This window comes from Phyllostomus hastatus, unplaced genomic scaffold (assembly GCF_019186645.2).
Source record: "Phyllostomus hastatus isolate PE091 unplaced genomic scaffold, TTU_PhHast_1.1 phas_contig_148, whole genome shotgun sequence".
In the NCBI taxonomy this organism is placed as follows: domain Eukaryota; kingdom Metazoa; phylum Chordata; class Mammalia; order Chiroptera; family Phyllostomidae; genus Phyllostomus; species Phyllostomus hastatus.
Genome location: NW_025333607.1, coordinates 2,637,317 through 2,663,589, shown reverse-complemented (window position 1 = coordinate 2,663,589; position 26,273 = coordinate 2,637,317). Strand labels below are relative to the sequence as shown.

General features: G+C 45.0%; 1 protein-coding gene across 5 annotated transcripts; it reads left to right on the top strand.

The window, feature by feature from the left end:
- The first annotated feature begins 2,777 nt into the window (after positions 1–2,777).
- On the top strand, positions 2,778–25,876 carry LGALS8 (galectin 8). Of its 5 annotated transcripts, none has more exons than XM_045860742.1 (10): positions 2,778–2,992; positions 4,383–4,528; positions 8,155–8,243; positions 10,112–10,322; positions 11,642–11,824; positions 17,749–17,805; positions 18,573–18,599; positions 19,318–19,406; positions 20,175–20,340; positions 23,997–25,876. In XM_045860742.1, exons 2-10 carry the CDS (start codon positions 4,487–4,489, stop codon positions 24,144–24,146), a joined length of 1,014 nt encoding a protein of 337 aa, XP_045716698.1. In that variant the 5' UTR covers positions 2,778–2,992; positions 4,383–4,486; the 3' UTR covers positions 24,147–25,876. The 5 variants fall into 5 exon arrangements, with proteins under 5 accessions (XP_045716698.1, XP_045716675.1, XP_045716707.1 ...); XM_045860719.1 differs by having other exon boundaries at positions 2,780–2,992; positions 4,378–4,528; XM_045860751.1 differs by having other exon boundaries at positions 2,783–2,992; positions 4,378–4,528; positions 11,642–11,761.
- The last annotated feature ends 397 nt before the right edge of the window (positions 25,877–26,273 follow it).

Here is a 26,273-nt window from a genome sequence, read left to right as displayed (position 1 = left end):
TGGCTTCCGTGCTCTGTTCCTTTTCAGAGCAAAACTTCTTGAAACATTTAATCATTATTTCCATCACTTCACCTCTCAACCCACCGTCATCTGTCACAAACGACCTCCATGTTTCTAGGTCTCTTGGTTGCCTCTGTGTTCCTTGACCTCTCGGCAGCATTTGGCATAATTGGCTGTTCTTCCTCCAGACTTTCTTGGGCTTCTGTGTCATCACTTACAGCAGGTCTTCATGGCTGCCCCTCCTCAGTCTGTTATTGGTTTTTCTCTTCTTGACTTATGTCCTGTGTCAGTTGTCCATCTAGCTACTCTCCTAGGAATTTGACCTCATCAAATTCCATGACTTCATCTCATACCATTTTCTCCTTGTCTACTATGCTCAGTCACGCTGCTGGCCTCTCTTCCCGAGGGCACTAAATGCGCTCTCAGGAGTCTCAGGTTCCTCAGCCTGGAAGTCTCCTCCCCAAGATCGTCATTAGCTTCCTTTCTTTCACTCACCAGCAACTTAAATGTCAGCTCTTTTGAGAGGTTCTCCCTGGCATCCTACTAAAGTAGCCACTCAAGTGCTCACAATTCCATCATTCTATCTTAACCTTCTCCAGACACGTTGCTGTCTGCATCTTCTGGTGGCACACGAGCTCCATCAAGGCAAGAACTATTAAAAGTCCCCGGTCTCCTGGAGCTTATACTCTGGTGGGTGAAGTCGAATAAAATGAAAAGGTAAATTATGTAGCATATTAGAATATGACAAGTGCTCTGAAAAATAGAGCAAGGAAGAATAATAGGGATTGTGTGTGTGTGTTAAAACTCTCTTCAGGAGAGTTTTAAAGCAATTTTAATTCTGGTGGTCAGGAAGCACCTCAGAGGACTGATATTTGGGTAGATGTGAAGACGGCAAAGGATCAGATGCAAAGGTTCTGAGGTACAAGGCCAGTGTGGTTGTCTCAGAATGAGGGAGGAGGAATGCAGTAGGAAATGAAGTCTGAGCGTTGGGGGCGGGGGACAGGGGCAGACCAGCAAGTGCTTGCAAGAACTTAGATCTTTACTTGAAGGATGAGCAAAAGCTAAGGGAAGGTTTTAGCAGAGGAGTAACATTGTATGGATTATGCTTTGTTATCATGTCTCTCTGGCTGCTGGTTGAGAACAGATTGTAGGGGGGCAAGGGCAAAAGCAGGGAGACCAATTAGGAGGTGCTCGCAATAATCCGAGGAAGTGACGTGGGACTTCCAAATATTTACGTCTCTTCTCTGCATCTGGAAGCATCCGTGAGGCAAGTACAGTCTTCCCCCCTTACTTGTGGTTTCGTTGTCTGCTGTCGACTGTGGTCTGCAAATAGTAAATAGAAAATCCTAGAAATATGATTGATGAATTTTAAATTGCATGATGTTCTGAGGAGTGCTGGAAGGTATCCACAAAGCCTGTTGTATACTCACAATCCTGATCACTGGGCCTTGTTGTGGCGGATATTCAGTATGTATGTATTGATTTTAAGTTATATAAAAAACATACTGAGCTCATTAAACAAAACAGGGACCCCATAAGGGGGTTATTTTTAAAAGAATAAGTTCTTGGGATTTGTGCATCTTTTAATCAGGAATTACTTCACCTATACTGGATTTCTGGCTCTTTCACTCAGATCCATTTGCACCTAAGTCCTATCTACCAAAGAAATAGAACATCGATGTGTATTTGTTTCAACCTAGTTTGTAAAGGAGAGGTGCTAAACCCAGGCAAAGTTGCGAAGAGATTCAATGGCTCAGTAACCTAATACTTCCAGTGCCTAGGAATCCCCACTAGGCACTATTCCTCATACTAGACTAAAGTGGTCTTCTCAATTTGCAATGGAGTCGGACAGACAGAACACGACCCACGGAAAGACGAGTCCACGTCCAAGGCAGTGTGTGTCAAGGGCTAACACAGCAATTTAAGTTGGATCCTGGTAGTGAATCCAAACTTGTAAAGAGAATGGAAGGGAAAGAGAAAAGTAAATGAATCACACCTGAGTTCACTGGTGTGGGATGTGTAATGAATCCGCCAATTTAAATTTTAAAACAATGAAAACAAAAGCTACAGAGCAGAGAAGGCTGTAGCAGTGACACCGAAACGTGTCTGTCTCAGCAAACGTGGAAAAAAATAGTAGCGACAGGCAGGAACAGAAAATGAGCTGCGAGCCCAGCCACCACGACGGCCCACATGACCGTGTGTCTCTGAAGCCTTCCCAGCAGCAGGCCGGTCAGGCTCGCAGTCATGTGGTCCACTCATGCTCCGTGCGTCTCCCGCAGACGTGCACAGTTTAGCAAACACCTGCCATTCAATGAGACGATGTGGACGGGCTCAGGGCTGGGCACAATCCAGGACACTGGAGCCAGCCCCCGACCTCCCATTTCACTGACGCCCAGAGAAGTGGCACAAGGGGGCACCTCCAGTCGGGTTTCCCTTGACCGCAGAACTTGGACTCCGATCCCAGGGAGACGAGGAAGCGACCCCCGAGAAACACCGGTGACCTGCGCGCCCAGGGAAGGCCAGAGACGAGCCTGGAGTCCAGCGGGGCCTGGGTGGTGTGCACCCCGGCCCTAAGAGCCCTCCCTTCGAGACTGGAGGCCGGCGACACGTAGCGGATGGGACACGCTGGACTGGGAGCCGAAGACTTGTCCTTTTCTCCCCACATTTCCCTCCCCTCGCCCCAGCCCGACGACTGGGCAGAGGCGGCCAGCTCTGGCCCGGGATTTTTTAAAACAGTCTTCCCTCGTTCCAGCCGTCCGGCACCGAGTCAGTTGCAGCCCAGAGGCTGTGCGGGAGGCGGGGCTGGGTGGCGGCAGCCGGGAGGCGGACGCGGACTAGTGGCCAACCGCGACGTCCCTAGCGCGAAGTCGGACACGGTCAGCGGACTGACCGCTCTCGCGTCCCGTAGCCGCGCGCGGGCGCCGAGCCGCAGCTGGACGGAGCGCCGCGGCAGATAAAACCCTTTGCGTGAGCGCCTGGGACGCCTGCCCGGGTGAGTCGGGGGCGCCAGGGAGCCGCGGCGGTGGGCGCGCCGGCTGCCGAGGGGCTGCGGCAGTCACTGTCCTAGGTCGGAGTTGATGGCTGGGCCCATCTCCCGTCAGCCCGCCCGGTGTGGTGCGGGGCTCCTGTCGCAGGCCGGCGATCTGGGGTGGCTTACTCCCCCGCCGCTTAAATGACAGGGTCTTAAGTTTAGTGACAGACCCCGCGGGTCCCCGGGTTCGCTCTGAACGCGCCCTGTGAGAAGCCGAGTCGCTGGACTGCCTGTCAAACTTTAGGAAACGCAGGTTTTCCGAAAGGCGCCGATGCTCCTAGAAAGGTAACACTGGCTCCCTGCCCCGGCGGCCGGCGTTGCTGACACTCGGGGAGCGACGGGCTCCAGAAGCCTCGGGGCTGGGCACGGAGTGGCCCTGGCTTCTCTGCGTCCTAGTCTGTCTCCTACGTGTGGGTAAAGACAGGCCTGCGCTAAACCAGGAGGATTGCAGTTTTCTCACCCGGGACCGAGTGCCGGCTGCGTCTGCGCATGCTCCATGCGGCGTGGGCGCCGCGGGCGGAAGTCAGCTGGCGAGCTGGAGTTTCGTTTTTCTTCTAGCTGTTAGGTCATCGTCTTCCCTGGCACTGTGAACCGTCCCCACGCATCCTTTTTTTAACATTATATTTGAGCTACGGCATCAGGTTAGTTTCAGGTGTGCGGCACAGAGACTCCTCACCTTTTTACCTTACGAAGAGATCACTGCGGTAGGTCTGTCCATTGGTTATTGCGGTGTTATTGATTGTGTTCCCTTTGCTGTTACCTCCCGTGGCTTATTTACAACTAGAAGGTTGTCTTTAAAACTGTGGTTGATGCTCCCTCACCACACACATCTTTTATTTCTTTTTGCCACAGGAAAAACTCTTATATTTAATATTCGAGGCAGGATTTTTTCCCCTCTGACTTGTTTAAATTCGGAGGAGGAGAAGGATCAACCTTTTCTGTTAATCATAATAGCTAAAACTTACAAAGCACTTGCTCTGTCATGTTTTATTAATTCATTTAATTCTCAGAACAGACCTGTGAGGTGAGTGCTGTTATTCTCATTTTACTGATGAGAAAGTTTGTACAGGAGTATTTGCTACTATTTTATTATAGTATTTTAATAATAAATTTCATGTTAGAAACTTTCCAGTGATGTCATTTTAAACCAACATTTCCTGCATTAATAATACAACACTAGTTTATAAGCATAGTACGTAAGAATTGGGGTCACATCTTTGATTGCAATAGCATCTTGCTATTTGGTAAATGTCAGTAAAATAATTTATAATCATTTAAATTTAAGAGTAGTAATGATGTGAAGAAAAGTGACACATTTTCTTTCCCTCTGTTTTGATTTCACACAGGGCAGCTGCCTGAGTTTCGATCTGGGAAGCCTTTCAATGAAACTTGCTTAAAGTCTGAGATCGTACACAGCAGAGAGACCCCCCGTCAGCAGCACAGCAGAAAAGAAGGATGTTGTCCTTAAACAACCTGCAGAATGTCATCACTAACCCGGTAACTGGTTTCTCCGAAGTCACTTTTTACTTTGGCAGGATTGACAGCAAATCCAGTTGGATAGTAATGATCTGTTGCTGGGGGAGGGGGTCAAGCATAAAACTCAGTGAACAGGTCACAGTCCCTCAGGGACTGTGACAACCGATGCAGCCCTTGAAGCTGCCCAGTTGGGGGCTGGATCCCATTGCCCCACAGTGGTGGGAACGAGGACAGTGGAGGGCATGCCAGCGGTGGTGGCAGGAGGGTGCAGATAACCATAAGACATCATTTTAAAAAGAAAATGGACTTCTTACTCTACATGCTTTAAATTTTCTTTTTCCATTAGACCTGTTTATGAGAAGTTAATGTCTCAGTTTTTAACCCCTCTGCCTTTCAAATGCTGCTTGTCCCTTGAGCAGGGAAATGTCAGAACCTAGTGGTGAGATGAAAATGAAAAAAATTAAGGGTCTTGTCCCAGCCTGAGGCTGGTCCAAGAATCCCTGAATGACGGTGATTGCTCAAAGTTTCAGTGTACCCCCGAGAAGTGATGAATTTTTAAGTAGGGATGCAGTTTCCATGTATCTGGAACTGAATCCTGAATTTAGGTCTGAGGTAGAGTTGCTGCTTTTTTTGTAAACACTCCCCACTCTGCCAAGAGACTCTTAGGCAATAGGGAGGGTGAGGGTCCTAAACCAGTCTTAGTGTAAGTGGGTTCAGTTTTTTTGTTACTTATTTTGTAACTGTAACTCTTTTCCTCCTAAGTTTTAATGTCAGTGTGCAAGAATAAGGTGTGACCACCATGTTAAGCAAACTCAGCTTTGGAGGACATAGCCTTCAGTAGTACTAGATTTAAAAAAGATTTCCCGAATTTGAAGTCAGAGATACTTAAATTGATTTTGTGTGTCTTAGAGTTAAAAGCATCTCAAAGCTATAGACTGACTTTCTGCAGAGATTTTAAAAAAAGATAGGCTGCCTGCCAAGGATGACTGAAGTGTAACCTTGACTGGAGCCAGGAGGCATGGGCCATCCGGTCACTCTGGTCAGTGCTGGCCCTCATGCACAAAGATGCCTGATTGTAATGGTGTTTGGAAAATCATTTTCTAGGTTAAAAATCCCTGCATATCTGGACACTGTATATCTTAATGATTCCTGTGATTTCTGGGGTTAGCACCCTAAGCTGATGAAGGGGGCCCGAAGCCACGCTGCTTTAGAGCAGGAAGTGTGCTACAGGCTCCCAGAGGACCTCACTCTGTTCCGTGGTTACTTCATGGTAACAAGTTTACAAAGTAAACACTTTTTGGCCCTTTAAGTTTCTCTGTTTTGTAGTCAGTTCTCACAAGTAGAAAAGGGTAGGTAAAGAGACTGACCTGAATGGCAAAAATAACACTGGGATGTCTTTAAATTTCCCTCACTGTTAAACACTCACCACACTGAGTCCCTGTATTGCGTGTCAGCTCTCCTACCATGTGTAGCTAGTGTTTGAAAGCCCAGGGGAAAAAAGAGGCCACAGATAACTTCAGTATTATAAGCTAATCAATTAGGAAATTGTACAAGCTGGGAAGTTTTGACAGAGAACACCAAACCTAACTAGGGCTTAAGCTTATGGTATTGTCTCTAGTGTGATCATATCTCTCTTAATTTTTTTACACAAGTAATTCCTTGTGAAACCGAAAGTATCAAAGCTTGCATTTGCCTAGAAAACAGTTTCTTTTTCCCTTTCGACGCCCACAGGCACACAGGAGCAGACACCTGTGAGTTAAGTGAGTGGGCCGCAGGGCATTTTGACGCACTCTCATGGTCCCAGAAAGCTGAGTCTTACTGATGTGATTTAGGGCACTTTACCAAGCAGAAAGCATTAACCCAGACAACTAAAACAGAAAATGGCCAGAGTTTTCAACACAGCTGTTTCTCAGACTGGAACAATTTATTAACAATTGTGAACAACTTATTAGCAGTGATGGTCTCAAAAGGCTCTTTGCAGCCCTAAAATTAAATACATGGTAAAAACACCTGTGGTTATAAAAATGTAAATGTGTATTATAGAAATTATTTCTGGTTTATTTCTTTACAGTGTTTTCTTTTTAATGTTTATTATAACTTAAGATAATATTTAAGATTACAATGTGTATAGTTTTGTAGGCTACTTTCTTACTGATACTTGTATCACAAATATTTTTGTGTTGTTGAATACTCTGCATACATGTAATTAGAACATACATTAAAGTTGAAGTTACGAAAATTATTCTCATTTTATGAAGATTGATTTACCCTGTTGAAGATGCTGCTACCTAATCTTGGCATTGGCTGTGGTCCAAAAGATCAGCGTGGAGGCGTGACTCCTTCGCATTGTCTGCACACAAAACCTGACCACTCCGCTGTGTGTCTGCAGCCACACTCTGTGCATCTGTTGAGCAGAGAGAGATTCCTGGTGGCGTGGGCTCTGTTCATGCCACCCAGCCAGCCCTCAGCAGTTACGACTCCAGATGGTGACTGGTCTGGGGGATTCTTGTTGCTGAAGGCAGCAACACTTGCTGTGCAGCGGCCGCTTCGTCGCAGCTCATCTGCTTGCCAGAGGCTGGCCACAGCCATTTCCAGGTGGCAAGAGCTCATTCATTCACCATGCAATGGCTGATCATCTCCGGACCTTGTCCTGGGGATGTGAAGGTGCTGCCCCCTGCGGCACAGAGGTGTGGACCACAGAAAGCGCGCAGTGTGCTTTGCTGGCTCTCAGAGGGGCTCACTCAGGGGGCCCAGGGAAACTGAGACAGGATCCACAAGGAGTGTCCTTGAGCCGAGAGCCACCCATTGACAACAGGCCCCTGTGTTTTATTTATGTCTTGACAACCAGCACTGCCTCGGATAAATTGCAGCATGTATGACATATTTGGGAGAGCCCGGCATGCGGCATGCTGGTGTCTGGCCAGGTGCTCCCAAGTGGAAGAGGGGAGGTTGTGAGGCAGGAGATGCAGCCGCATAGCACGGGTCCCCAGCCAGTGCGGTCACCTGAGGGGAAGGGGAGTGATAAGGTCTGAGTGTGTCAGGCTCCAGGTGGAAAGGCTGGGTTCCAGCTGTTGAGGGGACAGGTTGAAACCCGAGTGCTGTGTGGTGATGCCAGTTGGAGCCCTGGAGCCCAAACCCGCAGATGGACCAGGCGAGGGTCAGTGGACGCTGTGCTATGAGAGGCCCACAGGCACCCAGAGCTCACCCCTCAGATGCAGTGTGGTGTGGGTTGCGGTCAGGAAGCCCAGTGTGGCCGGGGCCTCCCCAGGCGGTGAGCGTCCTCCCCCCGTCGGTGCTGGCTCGGTGCCGGCATGGGGCTGTGCAGAGTCTTGATCCTGCTGTTGTGAGGAACACTTGGGTGGGGAGAGGTGATGTTGCCATGAATTGTTTTTTCTATTATCAGGATAATTCTGTTAAGTGGAAGTTTTATTTCACAAAATCCCTAGCCAAATACAAAATATCATGAACAGTATTTATCTTGTGTCTTCCCACATAACTCAGTTTGTAGGTATTGTGTAGCTGTGTGAATAGTGAGGACACCTTGGAAGGTGCTGGGTTGAGCAGGTTTCTGTGATAAAAATGCAGTGCTTAAAAACAATAGTCTCAATTTTATGTAAAAGTACATTTGTTAAATTTATTTTTCCTAGGTAATCCCCTATGTTGGGACCATTTCTGAGCAGTTGGAGCCTGGAACTTTGGTTGTAATACGTGGGCATGTTCCTGGTGATTCAGACAGGTAAAATTGTTGTGTTAGGCGAAAAAGACCGTGAATAAACTGTCTCTCTGTGGCTGTGGGACAATAACAAAAACTAGTGTGGGAGGGACATTTTGGTATTTGAAGCCTGATTTTGCTTTTGTCAGCTTCGTGGCCCAGGTGCTGAGATTGGAATGAGTGACTGAAGTAAATGTTATTTGGGTTTTTATTTTATTGCTATAAGTCTGACCTCATTATAAAGAATTGGGTCTACAAAGGCCTGTCCAGAAGGTATCCAGCCATGTAAATATGAAAAACAGAGACATTTATTGAAGAAGATGCAAGAAACTTTGTACATAGGACAATGATACCTCAGTCCCCTTCAAAGTAGGCCTCTTTTGCGGCCTCACACAATTCTCCCAGTCACCATCAGCTGCCCCGTCGTATTTTCCTGAATCTCATCAACGATGTTAAATCTATTCCCTTTCAAAGGTGATTTTATTTTCGGGAAAAGCCAGAAGTCGCAGGGTGCAAAATCTGGGCTGTAGGGGACTGAGTCACCTGGGTGATTTGATGTTTTGCCAAAAAACTCTGCACGAGATGTGATGCATGAGCAGGCATGTTGTCGTGATGAAGTTGCCAATCACTAGTTGCCCACAGCTGCGGCCTTCTGGATCATCCAAATAGTTTCTATGGAGCAATGTTCAAGCTTAATGCAAAGTTTGATGCAGATTCATTGCTGTACTTGCTCAGTCATGTTGAATGCGATGGACACACAGCACATATGCTCACTCTACAGTGTCCACTGCCCCCGCTGACTAGTACAGTGAAGTTGTCACTGTTCACACCAGTTCATTCCGGCCCACTCTCCCTGGCTGCCAGGTTACAGTGATGTTGTGCAAACTATTCTCATTATATTAACAATGGCTGGACTTTTTCTGGACAGGCGTCGTGTATTAATGAGGGGAACTGTGATCAGATGACAGGGACAAAATCCAGTTACAGGGTCACACTCCCACAGCATTTCTCTCTCTCACCTGAGGATATGTTTATTGATTTTAGAGAGAGAGGAAGGGAGGGAGGAAGATACAGACAGGCAGGCAGACATCGATGTGAGAGAGAAACATTGATCTGTTGGCTCCCATACATGCCTCAACCTGCGATTGAACATGCAGCCTATGTATATGTCCTGACTGGGGATCGAACCCACAACCTTTTGGTGTGTGAGATGATGCTACAACCAGCTGAGCCACCTGGCCAGGGCTTGCACAGCACCTCTTAAGGTCTGTTTTGGGGTGGTATGCGTCCTTGGCTACTAACTGTGGACAAGGCCATACTGTTACGGTTGGGCTCAGGTCAGCATGGCCGCTGCCCACACAATAGTGGTTTAAACGAGATATGAAAGTCAAGTCTAAAGGAGACAGTGCAGGCATTTTAAGGCAACTCCATCAAGTCTTAGAGAAGCAGGTGGCTTCTGGCTGTCTGCTCTGCTGTGCCAGGGTGAGATCCTCTTTCCCTTGATTCTTGGCACGGTAACGGCAGCTGGGTGGGCTGTTTGGGGGTGGGGCAGGGGCAGGGGGTGGACAGAAGACAGAAGCCACCTCACTTACAGCAGCTCCCAGCCATTTCCCTAAACACTTGCCTTCCACCTCAGCAGAGCTTTACCCCATGAGCATGCCTGCCTGCAAGGGAGGCTGGAGAATGGAGGCTCCTTCTGCCCAGATGGGGCCCCAGCTACAGCTCAGGGGCCTGTTCTTAAGGAGGAGGCCAAGGAAGGGTATTCAGGCTACAAGGGTGAAAGAGCAGAGGGTCAGCCATACGTTACTCAGCCTGGGTTTTCGTGCTTTTGGGCCCTCCCTGCAGCCTCCCTCTCCGAGCCTTCAGGCGGCCGTGTTTCTTTCCTCTCACAGATTCCAGGTGGACTTCCAGAGCGGCAGCAGTGTGAAACCCCGAGCTGACGTGGTCTTCCACTTCAATCCACGTTTCAAAAGGTCCAACTGCATCGTGTGCAATACTCTGAAAAACGAAAAGTGGGGGAGGGAAGAGATCACCTACGACATGCCTTTCACAAAAGAAAAGTCTTTTGAAATTGTGATTATGGTGCTGAAAGACAAATTCCAGGTAGGCTTTGGAGACTGAAAGTTGAATCCTCATTGATGGGAATCTGTGCACAGGAAGCTTGTTCACGGCAGTGAGAACTCTTCCTCACGTTTCTTCCAGAGAGTTTGGCTTTATAGTTTTTCTCTAACATAGGGGCCAGGCAGGTCCCTGCAGGTGAGGTGGGTGCTATTTCTCCTAGCAGGGCCGAGCTCGGTTCTGAATTGGCACAGCACCATGCTAATATGAGGTAGTAAATCAGAACGACCATGACCCAAAGTTTGGGGGACCTGGACTAACGGAGAGGTGGGGAACCTGAGTGAGAAATCAGAGTCCAGTGTGAGGCTAGGTCCTGTCACAAGAGGGCTCTTTGGGATCATGGCATTTTAGACCCAGAGATCTCCAAAATCCTGTGTGTAGTTTTCCACATGCATTTCACACCTGGGGTGTGTGTGTGTGTGTGTGTGTGTGTGGTGTAGAATTGGGCCCCAGTGGCTCTTCCCCTGCTTGCTCTTCGAGAGAAGATGCTCCCTTGCCTGGTGCAGGTCCTTCCTGGCCTCCAGGATGCCGCTCCCACCAGAACATTGCCCCTCAACCCCCTGAACTTCATCACCCCTTCCTTCTCTGGCCTTTTGAGTATTTTTTCCTGTACTGTTGTGCTTTGGTTTTTTCCTGTGTTTATTTTGCCTGCCCCTGGCATTTGAGCTCCTGTAGCGTAAAGACCCTGCTGTGTTCTGCCTGTTTTCCCGACATTCTGCAACACAGCACCTGGTGTTTGGGAGGGAGGGAAAGGAGCTGCGTGTGCTGGACACCTGCTCTGTGTCAGGCCACACTGGGACTAAGCAGTGGCCTCGTCTCCTCGCAACAGCAGTCCTTTGAGTGACAGCGTTTTCCTGCCCCCAAACAGCAATCTCAGAGAAGTTGGGGAATTTGTCCACGTTCATTCACTCAGCAAGTGCAGCAAATACAGGCTGAGCGCCTGCCCACATGGTGGTCCCTTGGGGAGCAGCAAGCTTGCAGAGCAGATCTCTCCTGGGCTCAGAGTCCATCAGGGTGTCGGGAGCCTCTGAACCCCAGGATGTCTCCTATTTCTGTCCAGATGCAAGCATGCGTATGCACACGTGTGCATGCATGCACGATTGGTCTGGAGGTGAGGAAGTCAAAAGAAAATAAATGCCGTTGGTTCGTGATGCTTTCAGTCCCCGTCTGGTCAGACACATAAAGTGGAGCCCTGTGGGAAAAGGGATAAGATGACACCCAAGTAGACAGATTCCAGTTGGGGTAAATTAATGAAATTAATTTATTACCTCTTTTCTGGGGGGCTGTTTTCTGTGTCCATCTAGGTGGCTGTAAATGGAAAACATACACTGCTCTATGCCCACAGGATTAGCCCAGAGAAAATAGACACTCTGGGCATTTACGGCACAGTGAATATTCACTCAGTTGGTTTCAGCTTCAGCTCGGTGAGTGCCCTTCCCTCCTTCCATAGGGTGGGGCCTTCTTCGATGATTTCTGATGACATGGGAGTAAGTATCTTTACTTAATATCTCTTAAGATAAAGTAAATATCTCTTTCATAAAGTAAATCTTTCAGACTACTAGGATTCTGTTTTTTTCTGTGAACTTACTTTGTGTGAATGTCATTTGGGAAATTGACCTGCCGCTCTGTGAGGCCTATTTTTAAAAATAGTTTTCAGTTCTATAACCCAATCTTGCTTTCTTTACCACTTGTAAAAATTATTTTATTTTTTATTCCCATCCCCCTACCCACCTCCCCTTTGGCTTGCTCTCTCTATGGGTCTGTTTCTGTTGTGTATTCTTTATTCATTTGTTTTATTTTTAGATTCCACATGTAAGTGAAATTGTACAATATTTGTCTTTGTCTGACTTACTTCACTCAGCATAATGCCCTCTAGATCCATCCATATTGTCACAAATGGTGAGATTTTTTTTTTATGTCTGAATAATACTGTGTCATATATATGTACTGTTTTTTCTTCATCCATTCATCTATCCACAGACACCTAGGTTGCTTCCTTATCATGGCTGTTGTAATTAATGCTTCAATGAACATTTGGGGTGGATATAACTTTTTGAACTAGTGTTTCGGGTTTCCTCAGATAAATACCCAGAACTGGAATTGCTGGGGCATGTGGTAGCTTTATGTTTAATTTTTGAAGACTCTACATGCTATTTTCCATGGTGGCTGACAAATTTACAATCCCACCAACCGTACACCAGGGTTCCCTTTTCTCCACATCCTCGACAGCACTTGAATTTGTGGATTTACTGATGATAGTCATTCTGACAGATGTGAGGTGGTATCTCATTGTGGTTTTAATTTGCAGTTCCCTGAGGATTAGTGATGTAGATAGAGCATCTCTTCACATGTCTGGTCCTCCGTATGTCCTCTTTGGAGAAATATCTATTCAGGTTTTCTACTCATTTTTTGGTTGGATTGTTTGTTTTTTTGCATGGAATATCTTTTTCCATCCCTTCACTTTCAGCCTGTGTGTGTCTTTCAATCTGAAATGAGTCTCTTGTAAGTGGTGTATAGATGGGTCATGTTTTTAAATCTGTTCAGCCACCCTTTGACTTCTGAATGGAGCATTTAGTCCATTTACATGTCAAGTAATTATTGATAATTACTTTTTGCCCTTTTGTTCATTGTTTCGTGGTTGTTTCTATAGTTATCCTCTGTTATTTTTTTTTCCTTTTTAGTCTCCTCTTATGTGGTTTGCTGTTTTTCTCTAGTGTTTTGTTTGGGTCTTTTCTCTTAATTCTTTTATGTCTTAAGTAGGTTTTCATTTTTGTTTACCATGAGGTTTATGTATGTCATTCTATACCTACAGCAGTCTACTTTAATCTGATAGGCATTTACGTTCTAATATATTCTGTAAGGACTACCTTGTTACTCTCTGCCCCACACTTTATGTTATTGATGTCATGTTTTAGATCTTTCTATGTTGTGTATCTCCTAGTAATTGTAGTTTGAGTTGAGTTTGATACTTTTTTCTTTTGGCCTTCATAGTAGCTCCTTAAATGTCTAATTCACTGTGTTTATTAAATAATTGGCTTTATCTGTGAGATTTTTTTCCTTTCTCATTTCTGGTTATGGCATTTCTTTTTTTGCTTAAAGGAGACACTTGAACATTTCTTGTAAAGCTGATTTAATGGGGATGAAGTTCTTTAGTGTTTGCTTGTTCTGGAAACTCTTTTTACTCCTTCAGCTCTGAATGTTAACCTCACTGGGGAAAGGCCGTAGGTGCCTCTCTTTCAGCGCTTTAAGGATGTCCGGCCACTCCCTTCTGGTCTGTAAAGTTGCTGCTGAGAAATTGGGTCTTAGCATCAGCTCTTACGGGGTTTCCTTTACATGGAACTCATTGTTTACCCCTTGTTTCCTTCAAGATTGTGTCATTATCTTTGACTTTTGCCATTTTAACTATAACCTGTCCTGATGTGGGTTTCTTTGGGTTCGTCATGTTTGTGATTCTCTGTGCTTCCTGGACCTGGATGTCTGTTTCCTTACCTGGGTGAGTCAAGTTTTTAGTCATTGTTTCTCTAAATAAACTCTCTCTTCCTTCCACTCTTTCATCTCCTTCTGGAAGCCCCCCTACAATGCAAATATTTGAACAATTGATGTTATCCCAGAAGTTCCTTAAACCATGCTTATTTTTTTTTTTAATTTTTTCTTTTTGTTGTCCTGATTGATTGATTTCCACTTGTCTGTCTTCCAGGTTGCTGATCCATTCCTCTCCATTAGCTGATCTACTGTTGGTTCCTTCTAATGTGTTTTTTTTTAATATATTTTACTTATTGTACTTCTCAGCTATGCTTGGTTCTTTATTATAGTTTCTAACTCATTTAGAAACTATAATACTTGTTGAGACTATTTAGAACTTGTTCAGACTATTTAGAAACTATTTAGAACTTGTTGAAGTTCTCCCTCAGTCCCTCTATTCCACTCTCAAGATTGGGGATAATTCTTATGACTGTTTCTTTGAAAATATCCTTAGGGTGTTTTTCTGGAGGATTTTCTTGTTCCTTCATTTGAGAGATATTCTTCTGTCTTTTCTTTTTGTTTGACTTTCTACATGGGTTTATATGAATTAGACAAAATACCTCTCTCTTCCAGTCTTGAAGGAGTGGCCTCATGTAGATGCGGCCTCCATGTGCAGGCTGTGTGTGCCGGGTGGATGGGCAGGTCAGAGCTGGGTGGCTGTCTTGTGTGTCAGGGCACTGATCTTTGGAGCGGGAGTGGCTCCAGGCAGTGAGGCCGGGTGAGCGTTGTCATGCCCTTTGGTCCTGCTCGCCCCCTTTGTTCAGGGCAGATGGGGCTCAGGTGACGTGTCTAGGAAAGAGCTGCAGTGATCTTGCAGGTGGAGCATCTGGATAGAGCCCCTGTCCATCCTGTGGAGGTGGACAGGGACACAGTGGCACTTTGGGGCACCTCTCACCTTGGAGATTTCACATAGTCCTGGAGAGTTCCCATGGTTCCTCAGATGCCTCTCTCCACAGACTCTTGTTAGTTGTACAGAACGTGGTCTTGTATAGCAGTGACCTCTCTGTGGCCTTTGTGTGCCAGGTAGTTTTAGAAGCTGGTTTGTGCCAATTAGTTGCTTATCTGCACCTGACTGGCTGGGTTGGAATGGTTCTCAGCAGAAAGGCCAGGTATATGTGTGGCACCCTGCCGTGCCTGCTTGCTCCTTTTGTTCGGGGTTAAGGCTTGCGGCCTCAGTAGATGGGAATTTGCCGTAGTGCTCCCACAGGTCGGCCAAAGCATCCCAATACAGCTGTCGCCCTACCACTATGGAGGGGACATAAACAATGGACTCATGGGCTCCTCTAGAACAGAGTCCCTGCAGCTCCTGGAGGGCACCGCTGTCTCCCAGCCTTTCTATTCGCTGTCCCTTTCTCTTCTCTGTTCAGAAGCTGTTCGTTCTGTCCCCAGTTGTCTCATAGGAGTCACTGCTTTCCATGTACGTATATATTTGAGTTTGCTTATGGGAGGTGGCAAGTTCAGCATCCTCCTATATCAGTACATAGCATCTGGACCGCCTGGTGCTATTTATCGACCAGGGCTGTATTGTCTGTAGAATCTCAAGTCTAATATGGTTCTAGCAAAAAAATCCAAACAGACTTCTGGCCAAGATGGAGGTGTAGGTAGATGCACTTTGCTTCCTTGCACAACAAAAAGAAGGACAACAACAAATTAAAGAACAAAAAAACAACCAGAACTGCCAGAAGATCAAACTGTATGGAAGTCCAACAACCGAGCAGTTAAGGAAGAAACATTCATCCAGACTGGTAGCAGGGCAGAGAGGGCAGCCAGGACAGAGAGGACATGTGGCAAGGCAGCAGACTGGGCAGGTGAGGTGGCAGCTGGTAGACTGGGTGGACCTATGTTCATGTGCTAATAAGCTGGTAGGAACAATTGGGGAGTGAGGCAGACAGTGCAACCCAGGGTTCCAGTGTGGGAAACTAAAGCCTCACAACCTCCTGCTGTAAAACTGGGCGGGGAGGTTGTGGTGGTGGGAGAAACTCCCAGCCTCACAGGGGAGTTTGTTGGAGCGACCCATGGGGTCCTGGTTCCTAGAATGTACACAAGCCCACCCACCCAGGAATCAGCACCAGAAGGGCTCAATTTGCTTGTGGGTAGCAGGGGAAGTGACTGGAAGTGGGGCGAGAGCCGAGCAAGTGGCATTGTGCCCTCTATGACCCTTCCCCACATACAGCACCACAGCGCAGCAAAGTGGGTTGCCCTGCCCTGGCGGATACCTAAGGCTCTGCCTCTTACTATGTAACAGGTGTGCTGAGACAAAGAAACATGGCCCAAATGAAAGAACAGATTAAAAGTCCAGAAAGAGAACTAAGCAATGAAGAGATAGACAACCTATCCAATGCAAAGTTCAAAACACCGGTAATCAGGATGCTCACAGAAATGACTAAATATGGACACAGAATAGAGGAAGAAGGGAAGGCTATGGAAGGTGAAATTGAGAAAAATATACAGGGAACCAACAATGAAAGGAGGGAAACTGGGACTCAAACCAATGATTTGGAGCAGAAGGAAGGAATAAACATTCAACAGGAACAGAATAAAGAAACAAGAATTAAAAAATAAGAGAGGCTTAGGAACCTCTGGGACAACTTTAAATGGTCCCACATTCAAATCGTAGAGGTGTCAGAAGGAGAAGAAGAAGAGCAAGAAAGGGAAAACTTACTTGAAAAAATAATGAAAAAGAACTTCCCTACTCTAGTAAAGGAAATAGACTTCTAGGAAGTCTAGGAAGCTCAGAGAGTCCCAAAGAAATTGGACCCAAGGAGGAACACACCAAGGCACATCATAATTAAATTACCCAAGATTAAAGAGAAGGAGAGAATCTCAAAAGCAGCAAGAGAAAAGGAGACAGTTATCTACAAAGGAGTTCCCATTAGACTCTTCAACTGATTTCTCAAAAGAAACCTTACAGGCAAGAAGGGGCTGGAAAGAAGTATGTCATGAAAGGTCATGAAAGGCAAGGACCTACATCCAAGATTGCTCTCTCCAGCAAAACTATCAGAAGAATGGAAGGGCAAAATAAAGTGCTTCCTAGAGAAGGTCAAGTTAAGGGAGTTCATCATCACCAAACCCTTATTATATGAAATGTTAAAGGGACTTATCTAAGGAAAAGAAGATGATAAAAAATATGAACAGTACAATGACAACGAACTCACAACTGTCAACAACTGAACCTAAAACAAACAAAAAACAAAAACAAACTAAGCAAACTAGTAGAACAGGAACAGAATTGAAATGGAGATCACATGGAGGGTTATCAGCGGGAAGGGGAGGGGCGGAACGGGGGAGAAGGTACAGGGAATAAGAAACATAAATGGCAGGTGCAAAATAGACAGGGAGAAGGTAAGAATGGTGTAGGAAATGAAGAGGCCTAAGAACTTACATGTATGACCCATGGACATGTACTAACGGGGGGTGGGGAAGGAGATCTGGTGGCAAGGGTGTGCAGAGTGGGGGGCGGATAAAGGGGAGAAAAAATGGGACAATTGTAATAGTGTAATCAGTAAAATATACTTAAAAGAATCCCAAACAGTAAGAACAAAAAAAAACCAAACCTTTTTAGCTAGGTGGGGGTTACGTCCTTGACATAGGCGTACCTAGAGGTGGAATGTGAGCCGGGGGTAACTGCATTTTAAGTTACGATTGATAACCGCTGACTTGCCCTCCAGAAAGATTAAAAGAGTTTGCACTCTCAACAGCTGTGCCTACTTGCTCACATTCTTCTTGACATTAGTTCCTAGTCTCTTTAATGAAATATGTTAAGTGCTATTTTGGATCATAATTTTCAAGCATATTTTTATGTTTAGTACCATTTATTCTTTTTGATATTTGAAGCAGGTTGTATTGGGAATTCTGATGGATATTAAAATTAATCTTATCCTTTCTTCAGGATTTAAGAAGTAGCCCAGCACCAACTCTGGAACTGACAGAGATACGTCCAGAAAATGTAAATATTTAGTCTTCTTATGAACCACCAGTTTAAAAATATTCATTTAGTTGCCATGTCAATCAGGTGGCAGGCAGGCTGAGTTTTTTATAATTGCGTTCTTGGTATGAAAAATTGTTTTTAATAGTAATAGGCTGGAAGTAATCATTTGAAAACTGAGGCCACTTTGGTGCTGCCAGGCACCGTAGGTTTTTCTGATACTTAAGCTGCAGTGTATCTGACCGCCACCTACCAGTCAGTGCAGAAAGAGCTCTTCTGAGGTGGAATAGCACTGATGCAAGGTGCTGAACACTGTCAGTGCGTTAGGGAGGGAGCCTCCACATGTCTCTTCTCCCCTTCAGGAAAAAGTTCAGTGAAAACATTGAGTTTTTGCCTCTGTTAAAGGAACAGGTGCGGTCTTACTGAGTGCAGCACATTTGCACCTCTTAAGAGTATAATCTCAGCATTTGGAAAGCACCCTGGAAAGAGCAAGTAAAATGTGTTTGAAGCTCCTCTGAAACATTATTAGAGTTTCAGTGGAAGAGACAGGGCTCGGGCTGCACTTGCAGCCTGAGTAGCCCTCAGCAACTCTCCACCGTGCCATCATGGAGCTCTGGTGCCCAGGTCACCCCCAGGGCAGAGCAGGCGAGTCTCCCCAGGCTGTGGCCTGGGTCAGTATAGCCAGTAAGTCCAGCTGGCTACTCACTGGACTTACTGGCTATACTGACCCAGTATATATACAGCTCTTCCCTTTCAGATGCCCTCATTTTGTCTTTCTCTTCTAACAGGTACAAAATGCTGGCATGTCACAATTTGTAAGTATTTTTGCCTACATTATAATATGTGGAACATTTTATAAACTGGCCCAGGAAGTGAATAGTTTAAATGTTGGAAGACAGCTTCATTCCTTCCGTGCCTTACTGCAGAACTGTTTCCCCGCAGCCTAGTAATAGAGGAGACACTGGTAAAATCGTACCCAGAACTGTCTGCACCAAGAGCAGGGATTCGACTGCCAATCACACTTTGACTTGCGCCAAAATACTACCTATCAACTCTTTGTCAAAGGTTTGCGGAGCCCAAAATTATCTTAATTCTATATGACAAGTTTAATTTGCTGGTAAATTTTACCTCTACCCTCAGTAGAAGCTCACAGCACCACCTCCCATTTTCTTGCTGTCCCTGAACAATTAATTATCAGTCGTCCAGGCTTTGTCTAGGAGCCATGAATGTGTTTTTTCCTAACTCCTTCCCTTCAGGCGGAACAGGAGCAGTGCTTCAGCCCGCAAGCACAGATCTTTTCAGAGTTTCACTCACGTGAAGGGTGTGAGGTCCCACTCCACCTCCACTCATTTCACTGCTATGAGCCAGGCACGGTTTTTACTGATGGGGACCCATCTCGGACCAAGGCAGACACAAGCAGTCCCTTCATGGGGTTCAGAGTCACGGCCTTTAAACATTCCCCAGTGTTTGGACAGCTTTCCCACAAGATCCCATTCTGCAGGCTTCCGAGGACCAACTTTCCTTTCTTTTCAGACTCTGCCATTCGTGGCGAGGTTGAACTCCTCCATGGGCCCTGGGCGGACTGTCGTCATTAAAGGAGAAGTGAATGCAAAAGCCAAAAGGTTGGTGTCACCGAGTTCACAGTAACAGTATGAATTCTGTGTGTTTCTCTTCTTGCCTACACCCCACAACAGTCTTGTGAGATACAGTAGGGCTAGCGCCACAATCCTTATCTGAAAGGGGAGAGTATTAGCGCGAAAGGAAGTCAGACTGCTAACAACTAGTTGGTGGCAGAACCAGGATGAAATTCTAATGTTCTGACCCAGGCTTTATGTGCCCAAGCAAAGGCTGGCGTTTTTGCCCACGAGGTCCCTTCTTGCCTTGTAGAACTTCAGGGCAGCCCTGTGAGTTCTCCTAACTGTTGTTAGGGCCCCTCTTGTCATGGGACTTATAACATTTCTGCTTTAAAAAGCATCTTGAGAGATGTTCAGACTTCTGAAAGCTTGAGAGTAGAGGTATTTCCTAGAAAGAAGTCACTTCCAAGGGCAGAACACATGTAAACCTCAGAAGAGAATCCCTTCTTGAAAGGCCCTCACACTCATGCAGCCTGAAGAGGTCACTTGGTTTATTCTTCTAACCTTTCAGTTTCCCCCCAGCCAGACTTGTACCTTCAACATTGATTTCAGTTTCTTAAAATTTTTATTTTGCAAATGACATACTTCTATTTATGAAGTGGTAAGTTGGAATTTAAAGTTTCGTTTCCCTGTGTTCCTCTGTGCATGTGCGTTACTTACATTTTCTGTAGGTGTAATCAGAGCTCAGTTCTGATTGTCAAAATTTCAGAAAGTGCACTCTTTACTATTTGAATGTTTTTCTTTTTCTCTTAAAAGCTTCAATGTTGATCTAATATCAGGAAAATCAAAGGATATCGCTCTCCACTTGAACCCACGCCTGAATATTAAAGCTTTTGTAAGAAATTCTTTTCTTCAGGACTCCTGGGGAGAGGAAGAGAGAAATATTACCTGTTTTCCCTTTAGTACTGGGATGTACTTTGAGGTAAGATTATATTTTTTGAAAATGGGATAGGAAAAATCATCCTGGGAGCAAGGGTATGATAAATGGTCCATGCAAATCGAGTCCTCCTGTGGAGATTTGTGTGTGTGTGTTTGTGTTTTGTTTGCTTATTTTGAGATTGTATTTTGAATGCCCCCTTTATCATATTGTGCAAATGGCAGAGCCAGTAGAGGACCACAGTATTTGCCTGAATTATTTGATATTTGTTGTTATAGACAAAACCTGTTGTTTAATAGGAATTGTAACAGGAGCCTCATCTCAACTGGAGTAATATGTTTGAAAGCCAGTGAGCACGAGGACATAGGAACCCTAACGCCACCTGCACTGCTGCCGTCCATGCTGGTTACGCACAGCCGTGGGTGGCAGTCCTTTCGGCCAAGGACTTAGTCCTGTTCGTGTGCATTCAAGAAAAGCTACTTCAGGCCATTGGAACTTGCAGGCAGATAGTCTCGAGTACCCAAGTATGTGAATATTATGAAAGCACAACTTGCCCAAAATGTTTCTGGAATGTTGAACGTGTAGATGCTGAGTCATTGGCTAGATTCACCCATTACTTAGGTGACTCACTGCCTCACATGGCATTTTAGGGTCATTGATTTAGGCGGTTTTTATATCTTAAAAAGTCTTAGGCTCTGGACCATTTGAGTTATTGAGGAATCATCAAAACTAATTTTTAAAAGCATAAACATCAAGGCTGAGTAGAAGATGGCAATTTGACATTAATATGTATTCCTTAGTTGTAATCTAGTGCATTGTATGTGGAAAAACAGGTGTGAGCTAATCATAGAAGTTGAGGATATAGGTTTGGAATTGAGGAGGATGTGGAAGGTTGAAGGTCAGGTTGGGTTTTCCAGATTTAGGGGATGATTTGAATGAGTCACTGGAGGAGAGAAGGGTGGCGTAGGATTTGTCTACTTGGCAGGAGAGAGAGAGGGGTGAATGCCGCAGAAGGAAGTAAATCCTTGTGGTTGGTGGTAGGAAACTAGTGACATAACTTGTTTTTTGACCTATTGAGCCCCCAAGTTTTGGATTACTGTAATAAAATGTAAAAGGACAGTGATAATAAATTCTTTTAAATAATCATCTTGTCCTTTGGTTAGTGTTCTACTTCAGACACAGTTGTCCTCGTGTTGGATCGTTTTTGTCAATTTTCTGTAGTGATAGATTTTTTCCAGTTGCTTTAAATTTTTGCCTTTTTAATGTATTTTCATCAAAATCCTCAAATCTTTCCATTATGCCATTACTTTGATTTCAGATTTACTTACCAAAATACCTTTACTTTGTAATTCCACCTGTGAGCTCTTCTTACCAGTTTCATGTTCTCAGGAGCTGTCCTGTAGCATCAGATCGTTGTGAGGGATTCTGTTGTTCCACGTATTCTTCCAGGTTACATACTTTGCTTCTTCTGAGTTGTGACAGCACGTTCACCCAGGCGTGTGCCGTTCCTCGTGCATTTGTTGGCCACGCATTGGCTCTGCTCTTGCTCTGACACACCTGACTCTTTCCCACTACATCCAAGACCAGCTTGGGTTCCCTTCTGAGAGCACGAGGCTGTGGTCTTTGGTCTCCTGAAATGTTGTAAACTGTACCTTACCAAAGGTTCCTTCCTCCCGGTTGAAACTGAGATTTCCACCATTGTTACGGATATTTTTTTCCCAATTGTCTGTGCCCTCAGAGCCTTCATCTCTGTCAGCTCTAGTATTTGTGGGATTCCCCATCAGCTGTTTATACTAGTCCCGTCAGAAGAAACACACTCAATTTGCTTCTTTGCAGATGAAGATTCTGTACATCAGCCTGGCCTGTGGGGGAGGGCAGGTGGGCAACAGTGCTGCTGCCCCTCTCTGGTTTTCCACAGCCCGGGTGCAGGCAGGGGCCACACGGGCTGCTGTGCAGGCTCACCGGACGGGCCTCTTCAGTGAAGGAAGGAAACACCTGGCAGAGCAGGGGCCAGGCTGGCACTGGGATGTGATATCACAAACGTGAGGTTTAGGTGTAAAAGTGATCTAAAAGGTAGTGGTTCCTTCCGTGCTTTTACTGTTTTGAGTTTTAGGCAAAGGACTCTGAAGGGCTAACATCAGTGATGAATCTGAACCGAACCTCTGCCAGAATGTTAATTACTCCATGGATTCATAGACTGTTGAGCTGTGAAGAGGTTTTGAGAAATAGATGGAGGCCAGGATGTGCCGAGATTGGGTGGGAATCTGGGCCACCAAGCAGTGGTGCATTTCCAGCAATTGCCCTAAACTGCTGAAATTTCTTGTTGTCAAAGATCCTAGAATGTGAGGCAGAAAAGTCAGGATACTTAGTCCCTTGGTTCCCAGCCTTTGAGTTAGAATCCCCTCCTCTGTTAATGAGGGTCGAGTATCAGCAGTTTTCGGAGGTCCAAGATGGCGGCAGCACAGGACAATGCTGAACCTACCCCCTTCCCTGAGCAAACACAAATATACAAGAGTGGTTACTCCTGAGAGACAATTGAGGGCTGATTGAATAGCTTCTGACCAGCAAACGAGAAAAAGAAACCAATCAGAGAGGCTAGAAAACTGCAAGAACCATCAAGGAGCTGTGGGAACTCTCCTGGCTAGAGGAGCTGGTGAACCCCCTTGTTTGTGCTCCCTCCACTTCAGTAAAGCTGTGCTTTGGCCACCTGCAGGAGCTCTGCACCAGCTACATTGCCTGGAGCCTTTCGCCTCCAAAGGGAACAAGCAAGCACAACAGGGTGTTAGCAGACACACCTGGCCTTCCTGCTGAGAGCCGTTCCATCCTGAACGGCTCTGAACGGGACCTGTCAGAATGGCTATCATCAATAAATCAACAAACAACAAGGGAACCCTCTTCACTGTTAGTCACATTTTAAATTGGTGCAGCCGTTATGGGTAGCAGTATGTAGATTCCTCAAAAAATTAAAAATAGAGCTGCTATACAATCCAGACTTCCAGCAAAGTCACTAATTCAAAAAATTATATTCACACTACATTCATTGCAGCGTGACTAGTAATAGCCAAGATATGGAAGCAACCTAGTGTCCTTCAATAGGTAGTATATACAACGGAGTATTATTCAGCAATAGAGAACAAAATCTTGCCGTTTGCAACTGAATGAACGGACCTAGAGGATATTGGGCCTAAGTGAAACATCTCAGACAGAAAAAGACAAGTGGTATATGATTTCAGTTATACGTGGAATATAATAAAACTAATGAATAAACTAAACCCAAAGGACTTATAGAGACCAAGTTGATGATTGCCAGTGGGCAGGAGGGTGAGGTGATGGGAAAATAAATAAAATTAAGAAAAAAATAGCAGCAGTTTTTCTACTTCATTAGAGGTCTGAAACATTGACGGGGAGCAAGGAGCAAGAGAAGGCTACAGGTGAGGGAATGTGTATGAAAGGTAGGCCCGCCAGGCGCTGGAATAGTCCCTTTCCCGGGTGGGACAAGGCAGAAGGTGCCATCTCCAGAACTCTTCAGTGAGATGAGGGTTTAGCAGTCACAGAAGGGAAGTCAGCAGCAGCAGGCTGTAAGAATTCTCTTTGTGTATAGAGCAAGGCAAATTATTTATTTTACTTACTTTACATTCTTAGTATACAATAAAAATTTTTAAACAAGGGGAAGAACTAATGTGTGTGTCCTTTCCTTTCAGATGATCATTTATTGTGATGTTAAAGAATTCAAGGTCGCGGTAAATGGTGTTCACTGCCTGGAGTACAAACACAGATTTAAAGAGCTTAGCAATATCGACATGCTGGAAATTGATGGCGATATCCACTTGCTGGAAGTAAGGAGCTGGTAGCTGGCATGACTGCAACAAAAACTAAAATACAGAATGGCTGATATGACACTGGCCTTGTACAATGCATCGCACGATCATATTGTCTATATATTGTAAAAATGAGCTCATACAACGTTAGTCCTGCTGGGTGTTCTCAGTCATGCAGTTGGGGCTTTGTCTAGCACGGGAGGAGGGTATTCCAGGCAACAGCACCTGACCCATTACTCAGGCCTTGCCGCTCTCTTCCCCACCCAGTCTCTCGGTTATAACCCACTTCACATTCAGGAAGTACTTGTGAGGTGCCTACTCTACTACAGTAGCTAACACGCATTGAGCACTTACCTTTGTCAGCACTGCACTGGGAGCTGGGGACGTACATACGGTGGTGCCCAAAACCATGTTCCCCATACTCTTGAGCTTGGAATCTTCTGTGCTCTGCTCTCGTGCCACTGTTTCTTCAGCAGGCTAGCATAACCTCACCAGGGACTTGGAATTACTCAGTTACTAATTCACCTAAAGACTAATTTATAGAGGACACCACTCCTGTCCTGGTGGCCACATTATTAAGGAGGCTTCTTTCCTGTCCCCATAGATGAGGAGTTGATACTAATATCTGGCAGTTTCCTTTAGCACAATAAACATCTAGCTCTGCTAGCTATAAGCATTACCAAAGAATGAACACTGAAATCTGAACACAGCACAAAGATTAATGCAAAAAAACAAAATAAAGCCCCAACAACAACAAAAACAAGCAAAACCAACAAAAACAAATGGTGCAGATGGTGTTGAAATTAACTTGATGTGTATCACAAGGCCATTGACTTCTGTACCAGTGAGTGATTATTTTAGAATGTATGAATTTAGGGTGTCCAAGGTCTGCACATACCTCTATAGAGAGTTTAAGGTAGAAACAAGAGGAATTCGATTTGCAAATGTTTATGGGTAACAAAGCGAAATCAAGCGTTGATTTAATGAGTACTTATGAAATAGGCACTATCAGAAAGTAAAATACACCAACCGAGACCAAAGTAGAGAGAGGCAACATAAACACCTGTTGATTCTCCACATGCAAAGCAGCACTGCCTCTCCACTGTTCTAAAGATTAGTCCACGGTCATTAGCCTGGGATCAAAACATTGTTCTACTTTAAGTGATTAAAATCAAACTTGTATCAGCAAGCTAAATTGTTGCATTTCTGTAATTTTTTTCTGTTATTCTTTGAAGCGAGTTGGCAGAAGTTCTTTGCAGAATTCTTACAGGTCAGATCTTGTTACAGGAAATTTCAAAGGCCTGGGAGTGGGGAGGTAAAAAGCCAAGGCAGCCAGATCATTCTGTCACATTAGCTTGCTGGGCTGGACTCTGCCAGGCTTTAGGAGTATTTTCTTAATAGATGTTGGTTATTTTTTGTGTCCATATACTGAAAAGAATACTAGTACCATTTTAAAAGTTCTCAGTGGTAGGAACTTCTAGCACTTCTTTCCTACCTTTTCATGTTAATTTATTATTCTGAGTCTTTCCAAGCTCAAAAAACCATTGATAGGGTGGGGAGGGGCCGTGTTTGGGAAAGTTATAGAAGGGGAAGGCTCTAGAATCCCTCAGGGTTATTCTTTTTTTCCTAAAAGAACATCAGATTGCATGACTGAGATTTCCCTCTAAGTCTTAAACATAGTTCATTTTCATTTTTGTTTTACATGGAGATTGTAAAACAAAAGACTGATTCTTTGATAGAATAAATAACACAGTCTTAAAATACTTTTGAAGTGAAGCTGTTAGCATGTATGACTGAATCTTACTGAAATGTTTTTTAAAGAGAAATAGGCGTGTGTCTAAACTGTAAGACAGCCCTTTGTTTCTGTCACAACTCGGTGCTGAATTTTATTAAAGTAGACTCGATTTCAAACTCAGATTGAACCTTCTATGGGACAGCTCCTAGATGCCTTAAATTTCCAAAAGGCAGAAATAATAAATAGTTATAAAATACAGACAGAGTTCATTTAAATTGAACCTCACCTTTCAGCTTCACCATGATACAGTATACAGATTAGAGAACTTCAAACCTTTGGGAAAAATCTGTCCTGTACTTTCTTACACAAGTAATTCTTGGTTAACCACCAACAGAAAAGTTAACCTGGGCGCGGCTCCTTCATGC